Source organism: Thermothelomyces heterothallicus, assembly GCF_042370625.1.
Source record: "Thermothelomyces heterothallicus CBS 202.75 unplaced genomic scaffold P884_scaffold_33, whole genome shotgun sequence".
NCBI classification, from domain to species: domain Eukaryota; kingdom Fungi; phylum Ascomycota; class Sordariomycetes; order Sordariales; family Chaetomiaceae; genus Thermothelomyces; species Thermothelomyces heterothallicus.
Window position 1 is genome coordinate 101,727 of NW_027192594.1, and position 14,308 is coordinate 116,034.

The 14,308-nt window shown below is 57.2% G+C and overlaps 3 protein-coding genes across 3 annotated transcripts; all 3 read right to left on the reverse strand.

The window, feature by feature from the left end:
* Positions 1-24: 24 nt before the first annotated feature.
* On the reverse strand, positions 25-5,063 carry P884DRAFT_231482 (uncharacterized protein). The gene is made up of 2 exons (XM_069439824.1): positions 4,586-5,063; positions 25-4,518 (listed from the first exon to the last, which is right to left on the reverse strand). The coding sequence occupies exons 1-2, from the start codon at positions 4,794-4,796 to the stop codon at positions 62-64; spliced, it is 4,668 nt and encodes a 1,555-aa protein (XP_069293995.1). The 5' UTR covers positions 4,797-5,063; the 3' UTR covers positions 25-61.
* A 1,151-nt stretch (positions 5,064-6,214) lies between these two features.
* Positions 6,215-8,035, reverse strand: P884DRAFT_210701 (uncharacterized protein; the record flags this gene model as incomplete). The annotated part of the gene is made up of 4 exons (XM_069439015.1): positions 6,215-7,525; positions 7,582-7,744; positions 7,804-7,887; positions 7,941-8,035. The coding sequence occupies 4 exons, from the start codon at positions 8,033-8,035 to the stop codon at positions 6,215-6,217; spliced, it is 1,653 nt and encodes a 550-aa protein (XP_069293996.1).
* Positions 8,036-11,646: 3,611 nt separating this feature from the next.
* On the reverse strand, positions 11,647-12,915 carry P884DRAFT_280652 (uncharacterized protein; the record flags this gene model as incomplete). The annotated part of the gene is made up of 1 exon (XM_069443461.1): positions 11,647-12,915. One exon carries the CDS (start codon positions 12,913-12,915, stop codon positions 11,647-11,649), a length of 1,269 nt encoding a protein of 422 aa, XP_069293997.1.
* Positions 12,916-14,308: the final 1,393 nt, after the last annotated feature.

Sequence of the window (14,308 nt, forward strand, 5' to 3'; positions counted from 1 at the left end):
AAAAAAAAAAAAAAAAAAAAAAAACACCACTCGAGGACTCAAGCCCAGCACAACAACTTCTTCATTGGAAAACAAACACAACACCACTCCTATCCGCCGAGACCGTCATCATATAGGGAGACTCCAGCACAGCCACATCCACTACGGCATCCAAGTGGCTCCTCAACAGCTGCTGCTGGTCCAGAGACATCACCGTCGACCTGGGCGCCCGGTGGCGGCGCGTACCACCGCTCCTTCCCGTCCCGCCGTTCGCCGCAGAGCCCGACGCCGGTGCGCCGACCGGCCTGGGCCACCGCTCCGTGTTTAGCGTCATGGACGGGGTGGGATGGCTGGCGGTGAAGGTCGGGCGGCCCTCGTCCGGGCGCAGGCCGCTGAAGACGACGCTGTTTTCGATGCGCGACAGGTCCCAGAAGCGGAGCTTCTTGTCGGCCCCGGCGGTGATGATGAAGGCGTGCCGAAGCTCCTTCTCCTCGTCCACGGCGCCCGTGCCGACGGCCATGGCGCGCACGCCGCGGTCCGTGTTGCCCACCGCCGCCGGCTCGAGGTCCGTCGCGAACCGGCCCAGCATGCCCTCCGGCCGGTCCTCGTCCACCTCCCACGCCTCGTACCCCTTGGGGCCTTCCTTGTTGCCGCCCACGCGGTAGATCTCGCGGCACAGCGTGCGCTCGAGGTCCCAGACGGTAACCTCGCCTTGGCCCGTGCCGCCGGCGACGCACACCCACTTGCCCCGGCCCTTGGTCGGGTGGACCGAGAGGCGGTAGATGGAGCCCTTGCCCGGCACCCCCCAGGCCTTGAGGCGCATCTTGAAGCGGAGGTCCCACAGATCGAGCACGCCGTGCGACGTGCCCAGGAGGAGCCAGTTGCGCCGGCGGTCGACGCAGAAGCAGGTCGGCGTCCCGTGGTGGACCGGGTTCTCGAGCTTGTAGAGGAGCGTCATGGTGCGCAGGTCGATGCCGCGGATGATAGACTTGTTGGTGGCCAGGATCAGGACCGAGTTGCCGTCCCGCTTAAAATGCTCGCACCACACGGCGTGCTCACCCTCGACGAGCTGATACTCGCGCAGGAGGCGCAGTCGCGGGTACCGGAAGTTAATGCCGCTGAGGATCGTGTCGACCTTGACCACATGCACGCTGCCGTCACTTGCGCAGCTGACAAAGGTGTGGGTGTTCTCGATGAAGCAGAGCGCGAGCACCCTAGCACCGGCGGCGTGTTTGTGGGTGAGCCGTGACCGGTGGGTGATGTTGCGCTCCAGTCGGGCCGTGTCCCAGACCTTGACGCACCCGTCGTCGCCGCCCGTGAGGAAGAACTGGTGGTCTGGAGAGACCACGATTCGGTTGATCGCTCCGACATGCTCGGAGAATGTCGCCACGAGCTTGCCCGACGGTCTCCAGGCATCCTCAATCGTCTGCGGCGAACCCGTCGACTTGTTGGATTTTTGCCGCGCAATCGGTGTGACCAGTGGGCCATAGTCGAAGATGTCATGGGGGTATCTGTCGACATACATCTCATCTAGCATCTTCAGAATGTTTGGGTCATTACCCGTGTACGTGTGGTTGGCCCGCAGTCGCGTGTTGGCGTAAATCAACGCCGATTCCGCGTCCCGCGGCGAAGCTTTCCGCACGGTAGCCTGGCTGAAGGGCCCTTCGACCTCGCCGAACGCGTTGGCCTCCGTCGTGCCGGTCTCCGGACCTGACTTCCCACTGTCTTTGCGGTTCATGAGATTTATGGCACTCGACTGCTGATGTAAGCTCCTCCGCGCTGCATAAGGAGCCTCGTTGATCGAGCTATCGTCATCCATGGGCGACAGCGTGGCGGCCTTGCCGTGGGTAAGGGAGGTTCGCCGGGGCGTAGCCCTTGAGCCTTCCCCGCGTCCAATCGCCGAGGAGATGGTCGACTCATCCTCCAACGGCCGTCTGCTATCTGTAGACACGGGCGAGAGGTCGTCCCGCGTCCCGAGCCGGGACCGGTGGTGGTTATTCAGGGCCGCTCGGCGCTTCTTGCCAATCGGGTCATCGATCGACCTAGATGCGTCAAGAAGTGCGTCTCTTATGGTCTGAGGGGCATTGTCGTCTTGTTCGGGAGTGACGACTTGCTGAACCGGTGTGCTCTCGTCAAATATAACGGTCTGAGGCCCGATACCCAGGCTGCGGAGCGATATGATGCTGTTGAGCGCGGTAACATTCACCGTGTCCTGGCTGGCCGAGTTTCTGGCCTTGATCTGGCTCAGCCTCCAAATAAACTCCCTGAGCGCGAGCAGCTTTGGCTCGTCTTCCGGAGCAAGCCCAAGATTCCGCAGCTTGTTCAGCCACTGCTCATCTTCTTCGTTCCTGGTAGCCTTGGCCAACGCTTGAGGGTTGGAGTCCGCTCTGGCAGACATTGGCTTAGAAACAGCGTCGCGTAGTTTCCTGAAGGGCTTCCAGAAATCCCCTCGGTCGGACTTCGAAGCCCATAACAGGGCCTGGTCGAAGACTGACCGAGATAAAGGCTTCTGAAGTGCGTCGAGAAGATCAAGCTCGGAGAAGTCCGGGAGCCGATGTGACTTTAGATAGGGCGTCAGCAGCGGCATTACTTGCACCCTGAAAAACGCCGGGCTTAGGAAACGCTTCCCGCTCGCGATGAACTCGGCGGCGGACTCGCGAATCCAAATGTTCGGATGCATGGTGAACCTCCCAACAATGCCGATCAGCTCTAGATAGGTGTGTTTGGTCAGAAGACCAATATTTGCCAGCTCAGCTAGCGCATGAAGTGCCCCTTGAACCACGTGTTCCTCTGGATCAGTGATAGCCTGAACCATGAGCGGCAGCATGAATTTCTCCAGGTTATTGCTGCCCAGGAACGTCGAAATGCCAACAATGGTGTCGAAGAAGGCGCACTTGAGCATCCAGTCACGATCGTTCAAGTAGGTATTCAGATGTGTGAGAATGATGTCATTCGCCTGGAGAGCACCAAAGAAGATGCACAGGTCAGGGACAGAGGTAAGGAAAGCTCGCCGGACGAAAGGGTCCGAGTCTTCAATGAGCGTCTTGGTATGGACTTCGAAAATCTCGACCAACTCCCTGCGTGCATCGTCAAACAGTCCGGCGAAGCCCGCCTCGGCCTCGATGCCCGGCTCCACCTCGGGGTCGGCGAGGGCCGCAGAACCGTCTGCGCGCAGCGCTGCGGCCATTGCCAGGAAGCGGTCGGCAGCGATGGCTAACTTGCCGAGACAAGAAGCGTACGTAGCCCGGACGATGGGGCTGGGTACCCTCTGGCTATCCAGCAGGAGCGGCTCCATTCGCGGCATGATGTAGTCGAGGAATATCTGCGAATTCACCGGGGTGATGACCTTGACGAGGTCGAGCAGTTGCGTAATAGCACGGACGGCGGAGACCACGACCAAGTCATTCTTGTCCCTGAGCAATGAAACCAGGTACGGAAGGACGCGGTCCAGCCTGGCCTCGTCCGTCAGGCGCTCGGCGAAGGCGAGCAGAATATCGCATGCCTTGACCCTGGCGGTGGCGTGTGCGGTATTCCGCAGAGACGACACCACCAGGGCCAGGAAGATGAGCGTCCCATCGTCCGCGGTCGGCTGTTTATCGGCAGAGACATAGTGCTCGTTGTTCGGTATGTTCAGACGCACTGGGAAGTTGGCCAGCCCGAGCCTGGGAGACAGCTGTTGCTCCTCGACGCGGCTTTCCCCGTTCTGGTAGCCGAGAAAATACGCGATCTTGTCGAAGTCGAGCCATACCCGTTCGATCCGCTGGTCTGCTTCGCTGGCGCTCCTTGCAGTCCCTCCCCCAGCGTACTGGGCAGACGATATGTCTGTGATCAGTTCCATGTACTGATGCAGGAAGCTGTAGAAGTATTCCGGAAACACCTTCCCCTTCCAGAAGTCCAGGTACTGCTCGGCCGAGTATCGCTTCTGCGGATCGAGCTGGATCATCTGCGTAATCATCTCGCGCAGGTCCTTATCCGGGATCTTGCTCAGGTGTGTTATTGCGGGGTCGTATTCGCCCTTGCGGTACGAGTAGAGCTGGCTCAGGGTGAAAATGGGCGTCTCGAGGAAAAGCTCGGCTATGACACAGCCGGCACTGAACACATCCATGGCCCAGGTCACCTTGGCGTCCGGGTCGGCCTCCTCGCCCGGGGGTAGAAACCTCTCGGGCGCCAAATAGCACGTTCTCCTTCCCGAGGTATCGAAAAAGTAAGAAAAATCGCCCGGGTTGTCCTCGGGCAACATGACACGCTTGAAAGACGAAGAAAAGTCGGAGAGGTACAGCCAGTTCCACGACGTCACGAGAATGTTTTCCGTCTTGATGTCTCCGTGGTACACGCCCTTGTTATGGCAGTCGCGTAGTGCGCACAGGAGCTGGAACGCCAGCCACTTCTTCTCGATGTCCTCCAGAAACGGTCGGGTGCTAAGGCGGTCGTACAGAGAGCTGTAGAGGAACTGCCGAACAAGGTATCCGTTCGTCTCGGTTTCGATAGCGCGCTGGTACGGGAGGGCGTTGGGTACGTCGCTAAGAAGTTGTCTCTCGCCTAGATCAGAGACCAGAATCAGCATGGCGTGCGGGTCGCAGCACATCGGTCGGGACGGCGTTCTCACGGATGATTGCCTGCTTGTATTTGTCCAGCGACATGGAATACGGCTTGATGAGGACCTTGGCCATGACGACGCCATCGCGATGCCGCGCCCGGACGCTCTTCATGAACCCGCCGGTACCGACCGACCGTTCGTAGACAAGGTCCGCGAGCTCCGGCACGTCGATACCGGGCCCTCCGACCCGGGGAGTCGCAAGTGAAAATCCCTGGCCCATTTTTCCCCCTCCGTTCTCACGGCTCCTTAATGGCTATCTCAAACTCCAGCTAGCTTGGGACAGGTGTCGGAAAGACGAAGCACATCTTGGTTCGCGCCTCGTCCGTGCGGCTAGACTCGCAATCGCGGGGGTTGGCAGTAAGTCGGCCGAGCGTGCATGCAATGACCCATAAATCGCTAGTTAGGTAGTGTACGCGTTCGCGCGATGAGTCGGAGCGGGTGCGACCCTCGTCAACGTCAAAGCCACCCCGGAGTCGGACAAACACAAGCCCAGTGCATGTGAGAGCTTCGGTTGGAGCTTAGTTATACTTGTAATCCGTAGTTGATCAGAAGGTCCCAGCTTGTCGCCTGGAGCCTGCTACTCAGCCAATCGATCCGCTTCAAGATAAGATAAGCCCTATCGTGCACCATGCGCAGTCCCCACCAGGATCCAGTGATCCGTACTACTTGTGTACGTACACTCCAGACCGCGTAAGGATCCATATGGAGAAAGGAGCACGAAATACGGATCACAGTACGGATTGTCCCGTACAACAAAGTCCACCCCAGCAGCCAGTGACCTGAACTACGAACCTACAGCGAGGCTCCACCAATGCATTAAACGACATCGGACGAGCGCCGAAAAGCTCACGCAAGGCTTGGAGATCTTGGCCACATGCGGTACACACAAGGAAACTCGTGGAATGCAAAGATGGATAAGTACTCAAATTCAAACCGCCAGCGTAACTTTGACTTTTTGGAATCTAACTAAAGAAAACTCTGTGTCTCTACCTGTAGACGAAGAATATCTGCAAAGTCTCCGTGGGTATGTGGTAAAATGCCGTGGGCACTGGCTTCAGCTTCGAGTTGTGATGCTGCTCGCTTGAAAGCCGCGCATCCAGGCCCGTCGCGTCTCCCGCGAAATCACACTCCGCACCCCTCCCCCTCCTCCCAACCGTGAGGTTGGCATATTTCACACCAATGGCTTGATCAACAGGCCTCAACCGTTACCACACCCTAAAGAACCCTTGAGGACGACTCCGGGTATACTTAAGGTACGAAATGGAAGTGTAATGCGTCTAGCCCTTTAGCGGAGGTGGATGTAGCCGTTGACGTAGTGTCACCACGGCGACGCTTGGAATGCAGTCGAAGTTGGTTCAGAGGCATAGAATGCCGTAGCCGAGGCGACTTTCAACGCCGGAAGACAAAATAAAACGTAACGAGAAACAAAAAAAATCCCCTTCATACGCGAGCATACGGGGGCTGAGCCCGGTGGCAGCTCCGGAACCGCTTGAACTCCCAATGAGACAATAGCAAGAGTGTTGTAAGCTCCCCAACGCCGTAGAACAATGCCGCACGAAAACAGGGAGGCCTTCATCGAGCATGATCGGGAAAAGGGATCGAGAATTGAGTCATCATCATAAGCCGCGCACCTAGCGTTCATGCCGCTGTCGTGTACGGATTTGCGCTGGACGTGCCCGTTGACCCGTCGCCTTCGAGGGTCTTCCTCCAGTGCTCCGGCAAGCATACGCAAACCAACGGGAATGCCTTGATCTCGCCGCGGACGGGTGGCGAATCGTCGCGGACTCTCGCTGACGTGTTCGACACTCCGCTATCCCTCTGGGCTTGTCGGCGGGCCTCCCACTGCTCGGCGCGTTCGTCCACCATGACGCCCGTAGCCCAACCATCATCCCATATGCCCACGACCTTGAGCATGTCGCCCCTCTCCAGTTGGAATTCGTCACTCGCCCGCGGCTGATACGCCCAGAGCACGGCAACCCGGTCGCCAGGGTGGATGTCGTCTTGGGAATAGTAGTCCTTGAAGAACGGCAGCTGCTCCGACTGCTGGCTCGCCACTCCTTGTGGCGACGAAATGCCGCCAGAGCTGGGCGACTGGGGATCCTCGCCCGCCAGCACAGAACCGCTAGAAAGCGAACCATTCCTCCTCAACATCGCCGGCGGCGGCCGGAGCACACCAGCGAAACCACGCTCCGATGCCGCACTGCTCCCAAAGCCATCTGAGGACGAATGATCATCGCCCCTCCTCCTGCTTCCACGATACCCCCCTGCTGTTCCGGGAACAGAGCCCACATCCCGGGCGGTGTGGCGGGAAGTTGTCTCGCGCGATTGTCCTTCAAGCGCTGACATCCGGGCGACCCTGCCTCCAGGTAGCACATCGAACCCATTGCTCGTGCTGCTTTGTCCCATCTGCGATGTCGGTGGCCCCTTTCGAGCGGGCGAAGGCTGGTTGAAAATGCTCCCCTTCTGACTGCCACTTCTCCTCCTACGGCAGACAAGGATCCCGAAAACGAGCGCCGCGATAAGCGCGGCACCCAAAACGGAGCCGACAACGATGCCGGCAGTCTGTCCTCCAGAAAGACCGCCACCGCCGGAATCCTGATCCGGGTCCGGCTTAACTGTTGCTGTGACCGTGGGTAGAGTGATCGGCGTGATTGTTGGGAGGACAACCCCCGCGCAGCGCGTCTCAGCATCGGCGCCATAGCAGCAGGTATCGGTGGAGTTGATCCCACCCTTGGCGCAATAGGAACACAATCCTATCGTGCTGTTGCCATACCCGCAGTTATCGGGCTCGTTCGCGTAGCCCGGAATGCAGTCTCGAGACGATAATGAGCTATCAGGCAGGGCGCAATTGGTGAAGTCTGCCCTGATTTGCGACTGCGCATTGCTACCAGGTTTGGGGCAAATAGAGCTGTCAGAGAGGAGGTACGCCTCGGCTTGCGCAAACTGGGCCTAGAGAAAGCGTCAGACGGGAGACAAGACAGTGGTCAGGAAGCAGCAAAACTCACGCATGTATCTGCGCAGACTGGACGAGATTCTTCTGGGGAAAGGTCGCAGGCCTCGATGGAATTTTGAACTAAGGCATTACAAATTACCGTGGTAGTGTAGCGAGCATAGATGTCGCTGGTGTTGGTGTAGTCGATGCCTTCGCAACCAAGAAGGCCCGAGTATCTGCTGGAATGTTAATTGCCATGATCTCTGAGCCATGTTAGGCTAATGGGGACACTCACTTTTCGCGAACGTACTCAGTTTGCACGTAGGACATCAACAGCGCGTCGAACGTATCAACGCTCGAGGCGAACTGGATGAAAGGACTACAGAGCAGTTAGTCCCGGTCATATCGACAGAGATACTCTTCATCACTTACAACAACCCCACCAGATGTGTGTCCTTAATGGACACGGAGGACTCCTGAAAGGCAGAGCATGCCTTGGATCCCTTGAGCGATAGGCAGGAGGCCATGGCAGCGGAAGGCGTGTTTGGCAAGAGCGCGAGAACGATGCCTCTCGTACTTGGCGTCCTGGCCTACCCTCCGTTGCTGGTGATGATTGCTACGTCCTTGACGAGGCCCTCGCGAGTTTACGTCCAGTGTTATCTCCCGGTCGTGGGTCCGTTTAGAAAAGGTTATTGTTGGTTATGTCGGTAGGATGCTCTGTGCATGGTCTCCTTTTCAGTCTATGACAGCGCTCCGGCGCGCGAATTCCAGGAGAGCAGCTGGGAGCCCGTCTGCGGTGCAGTAGCAAGATGAGTTGCTTGGCGTGACGTGGCGAAGGCGAGCTTGTTGTCGGAGCACACTCAATGTTGTGTACGGACCGTGAAACGGACCACACTCGAGCGCACAAACACCAAACCGACGTGTTTATCCGCGGGTGCGAGCTCACGCAGAGAGAGATAAGGTACCGTGCAAGCTGCAGAGCCGGGGCGAGAGTCGACGTATTCCGTTCGTAAAAAGCGACAGCAACATCCGCTTTTGTCGAGGGAGGGAAGTAGCAGCTCCGACCTTGATTAATCAAGGGGAACAAAAAATGGGAAGAGGTCGGCGGCAGGCGAAAGGAAGACGGGAAGTGGAGGTTTGCACCACAGACACAGACACAAGCACCGGCCGCTGCGGAAGGAGCGACTGCGAACTGCAGGAACGGGCGGTTTAAAAACGCGGTATGGCCGGGGGGGAGCTGCCACGGCCCGAGGACAAAGGAGGGGAAAGAGGTCGGACGAAACGAATGTAAAAAAGAACGAGAGCAAGAAGTATCAAGTAGAAACCCGTGGGGTCGAGTGTTACCCCCCAAGACTTGACGAAGCGGATGAGTAGAATCGAAGAATGGATGGAAGCGTGCCAGTTCGGGGCGTTCAGCAGAGTCGAGCAAAACGAAACGGGAGATTGGTGGCAGACCCACGACCCAATTTCGCTTGAGGTTATCATGGATGGTCTGGGCATGACTTTACCATAAAAAGTTAGCATTTTCAGACCCCTGTTCGGTATTACCCTGTAGAACCTCGGGCTCGTGGCTTGGTGTGTCTCAAACACTAGGACTTGAAAACAGACGGTTGATGCGGCCTTTGGCTCGCGAGTGGAGGCGTTAACTAGCGGAGGAAATATAGTTGGATGAAAGCATGAATGGCAGGTTACAGCGCGTAATGGTTTGAGACAACGTAGCGTATAAGAACCATGTTATATGGTCAACCTAGACACATAGAGGCCAGGACCGGTTTGAAAACTTGAAAATAACAACGAAATAATAGGATTTGTCAGGCCAGAAGAGACGGGGCAAAGTCTCGCTACTGAACATTCTCTAAAGATAACAAAAGTTGAGGTGTGTCTCACGTAACCCATCGTTTCCTGTTGACAAGAGCTAACCCGTTATTTGGTTTGCGTAACAGCAACAGGTCGAAGAGGTTTTGTGGGAGCAGTGGCTAGGTCAGGGCTACGACCATATGCTCCAAGCCGTGAATTTCGGTGTGGATATTCGGGTTACAGTATGTATATACAGAGTTACATGGTCAACAACACAGTAACAAACCCGTGAGATTTTCTAGCATCTAAACCGTGCACCAGATAGCTTACGGGTACGAATTGCTGAGTTTTGGATAGCTCAGCTACTTCGCGTGTACTATGTAATGTCACCCATTTTCTTCCTGCGCTTGATGAATTGGTGGAGCTAGGGAGCTTTGGCTGTTTGGGGGGGTCCGGGGTAGAGAGCTCCAGGGCGACCCGAGGTGGGTCCGCACATGGCTGTGGACCCTCGGGATCAGTTAGTTAACTGGCCAGGGTTGAGGGATCTTTGGAACTTGCCGAACGAAGTCCATCCAACCGAGATGTGAAACATCTCTCGGGTTTGTACATGTTCTGTCTCAATCTTCGACAGTCTCTCATTCGGTCGGCGCCTAACGAGTACATAGAGCTACAGAGCACACTGCTTGGTGTGTTCTACCATGACGACCGTTGGCGGCTGCTGGAGTGGTGCCTCAGCAAAGCCACCGAAAATGTCAATTCTCTGCTATGACAGGAGAGCGAGGTACTGGGAGAGCAGTACCTGACGGCGTCTAACTGGCGCCTGGAGGTGTTAGGCTGCAAGCCACCAAACACAAGGGTCGGCAGCAGGCGCCTCCTAACTGCCGAGCTATGACCACTCGTTCGGATTGTTACTTACATACTTAGTACGAAGTAGTACCTCGCCGCATCCCTCGCCGGCTCTAACTGGCCCGTCTTCCCCCCGACCGATTGGGACAGAACTCGTCCCATGTTGGCCCTGCTCACAACTGATGTCGTTCTCCGAAGAAGATACCGCCAGGGCGAGATTTGGGAGACTTGGTTGTGGGCGCGAAGGCCGAGGTTCGCCATTGCCGTCTCTATTCACTCAACCAGCCGATATGGTCCAGTATGTTTCCCATGTTTTCCGAAAGCGTGGATGCCTGGTCGATGGAACTTGTCAACATGTGTCTCTGGTTCTTACGGTGTTTTACAAGACCATGGCGCTTTCGGATCTCCACTGCCAAATTTACACTGCGCTGTTGTACATACATACATGTGCGGGAGTAGGGAGTACTACGCACGAGCAGCCCTAGCTAGTGTTATCTATTCTTAGTTTGTTCACGGCCGGGGTTCCAGAGGTCTCAGACATGCGGATATCTCATGCCGCGCTTGCCGGGAGCTTGATGCGATTTCGCGACTTGATCGTCTGCCTACCCCGACCCCGGATTTTCTGGGTGAACGGGCGGCTCCGATGCAAACACTGCACCGAGCCGGGAAACGACCGCAAGGATGGTTCCAGTGTTCAGTGACAGGCAAGGATGTTAACGCAGCGGCAGTCCAGCAATGAATGGCCCATCAGCAATGCAAGGTCGCAATGCGAGTTGCTCGCCTTGTGTGAGCGCCTAGAGCATGCTGCGGCAGGAGCAACACCATAACCCCTGGATGGCCCAATGCGTCTCCCAATCTCAATTGCTGATGGCTACATCTGCCCAGATGCATGTGACTTGTATGATACTTCGGAATATTGGGCTGCTGCGACCGGGAAATAATCTGGCATTCATGTCTAAATTTGGAAGGGGCCAATCCCTATGCCACAAGTATGAGAGGCTTCGACTACCTCGCCCTCTCATGATACCTGCATACGCGCCTTCTCACTGCTCGTTCTAGAAAACTGTCAATCTAGCGCTCTGAAGTGCTATTGGATCGAGACATGTCGGAATGTGAGTCAGTCTACTCATCAAAGCGATCTGTGTAGGATCTCGTCCTATTAACGTATTGTCGAGGTTAGAGCTCTCGTCAACAACATGTTCGATGATCCAGATGATGTTCGAATTGAGCCATCGCTTGGAAGCATGAGCTCGGAAAGCGTCAACCCCGGACACGGTCACCCAGAGAGGACCGCTAAAATGACCAAGAAGGGGACTGCGCTCGCTTCCAATTCTTGATACTACTTGGCCACCCACTCTTTTCACTCAAGCATTCGTCTCCAAAGTTGCTCAAACCGCCGAGTTTGACGCAGGACAAAAACCCTCCCTCCTGCCTACGGCGTCTTCTCACCTCTTCGTCATCCCCGTACAACTCTCGCTGTGGGTTGAATTATGCGTTAGCCCTCGGTCTTCTTTCTCATCTTCTCTTTCTCTCTCCTAATCTTCTGCTCAAGACCAACACCAACACAGTTGGAAAGGGGGCATGGGGGAGAGAGACTGACCAAAGCCTTGTCCATCCATTCCATGTTCGCCTGTCTGACCAGACTGCACTGGCTCCCACCGTCGTCGTCGTCATACAGGCTGCTCGCGGGCTCGATGATACTCGGCAGGCTCCGATTGCTCTGCCGGGTCGCCGCTGGCCACAGCTCGCTCGGCGGTCCCTCCATGGCACAGCTCTGCTCCGGGTGGTCTGCCCGCCGCTTGCCCTTGGTCCACCAAGTCCCCCCCCTCTTCCTCCTCCTGCCCTTTTTTGCCCTCCCTCTCCTATTTCTTTCAACGTCTGCGCGCAACACTACCGCGCTGTCTGCCATGGCCATTTCGGCACGCGAGTAGTGCCCCGGGGCCGAGCTCCCGTCGGGGATGTGGAAGCGCCTGTCGAACCTCGACAAGGCGTAAGTAAAGACCACCACCAGTTCCACGACGTAGTCAAAGCAGTAGTAGCACGTCCGGCTGTGGAACCACGCTGGCTGGTCCGCGGGCCGGCGAGAGAAGGCGACCGCCGCCCGGAACGCGGCCCCGACAGCCAGCAGCGTCGCCGTGAAGGTCAACAACGTGAACTTGGTCCTGAAGTGGCCCTCGCCAAACTTGTCAATCCTCGTCTTCCTCGGCACCATGACCGCCAGCGTCACCAGCGGCACGGGTAAGAAGGCGTAGACGGCCAGGTACGTCGCGCACACCAACTCCACTTTCCTCACCAGCACTCTCTTACCGTCATCATCGCTATCATCACTACCACCGCCGCCAGTACCGCCAGCAGCGGCAGCCGCGCCGCCGGACGGTGGAGGCGGGCCGATGAAGAAGCCCATCACCGTGACGGTGACGAGCAGGACGAGGACGACGGCGGCGCTGGCGAAGAGGACCCCGAACAGGGCCGTGACGCTCTTGCTCCACCCGAACAAAGGGTGGTACGCGCGGACAACGCGCTGCGCAAAGACGAGATTTGTCACAAAGAGGAGCAGGACGCCGGCGGCGGCGAAGATCTGCGCCGCGATGGCAAGGCGCACTACGGAGGTCGCGTCAGCCGGGTGGGATGCCGCCGCCGACTCCGCCGTCGCCCACGCGATCCGCAGCGCCAGCGCGACCACGCGCGCCGCGCAAAACACCATCAGCAGCGCGCTGAACAGGAACTTGTAGCTCTGCCGCCGGTTGCGCCGGAATATGGTCATGTTGGCCGCTCCCGCCGCCACGAAAAGGGCCAGGAGCACCCCGCTAACGGGTATGTCGGGTATCGGGGTCGGGACCAGTCCGAGCTGGGCCGTTTGCGGGGGATAAGGAGGTCCAGCGGCAGCGGGCGGGGAAGAACCCTGGGTGACAGAGGGAGCGGAGGCTGTCAGCGAGGAGATCCTGGAGTAACGTGGGTTGTATCCCTCCGTAAGAGAGATTGGTAAGAGGGAGACTATGAAGTCAGAGCAAAACACGGAAGGGGCAGAAACAAAAAGGGGGCACGGGGGTGTTGTTTATCAGTAGGCTTCAGATGAAAGCACGGGTTTAAGAACAATATGGTGTCACGAGGAAAAAGAAAAAGAAAAAACCGACAAGACACAGAGGAGACAGACGCGTACCCCAGATCCTGTTGCTGCAGGAACACTGGCGCTCCCTGACTCTGTAGCGGACGATGTAGAGCTAGACATCTTTCCCTCTTCAAACCCCGGATAAAAAGGATATAGCAACGACGAAACAAGGGGCTATGGGAGAGGGAATGGGCTACTTGCGATTTCAGGGGTTGGGGTGGAGGAAGAAAAGCTCTGAACGCAAAGCCATGGACCGAGCGTAAGACACGGACACAGACCCAACCAGGTGATGTTGATAAAAAAAAGGGGGGGGACGACCTCAGGGCCATGTATGTGAGGTATGCCTTAAAGAGGGCATTTGTGTAGAGCTCCGACCCCCGACGAGTCTCGAGACCGGAGTGTCCCTCCTCCCCCTGTCTCTCTTCTGACTCCTCGGCACCAGCGCGAGACCAGGCGAGCAGAGTCGCCAGATAAACGTCATGTGCAGAAGAGGTACAGGGAGCTCAGGCATGAGTTGGCGAGAGGGCATGCGGCATACGACATGCGGCAGCAACGAGAGAGGAAGAGAAGGTTGAGGCGAGGGAAGCCCTCAGCAGGTGAGTGAGTAAAGGACATGGTGGCAGACAGCAGACTGACTGCTTGAGGCTCTAGGTCCATGAGAGTTACATGGGCTCTTGACCCAAGCGTCATCCTCTCCAGCAGCCTTGCCGAGTCCAGGTATGAACGCTCGTTGTGGGCAACCTGCTCACCCCTTCCCCTCGGCCGTACCAGACAGAGAATCTGTTGCTCGTAGTCGATATCAAGACCAAGGATGACGTGAAGCGCCTTCTTGTACATGTTACAGAGCCCGAGCGAGGGATTGCTGCGGTCTGCGCGCTCGTCTGCCACTTCTGGCCCCCCCACCATATGCAGGCTGTTGATTGAAAGGCTTAGGAAGCGGTGCGGGATATGTTTCAAAGATGCGGCCGATTAGACTTGTGGCTGAGGCAGACGCTTCGTGTAAGCTCCGAACCTCGATGCCTTAGTAAGAGAGTGTCGAGATGCCAGA

What these genes read in the sequence shown, in the direction of transcription:
- P884DRAFT_231482 (XM_069439824.1), bottom strand. Translation starts at nt 4,796, where the DNA reads ATGGGCCAGGGATTTTCACTTGCGACTCCCCGGGTCGGAGGGCCCGGT. An exon ending in ATACAAGCAGGCAATCATCC is followed by an intron (nt 4,519 to 4,585) that starts GTGAGAACGCCG and finishes TCTCTGATCTAG; the next exon opens with GCGAGAGACAACTTCTTAGC.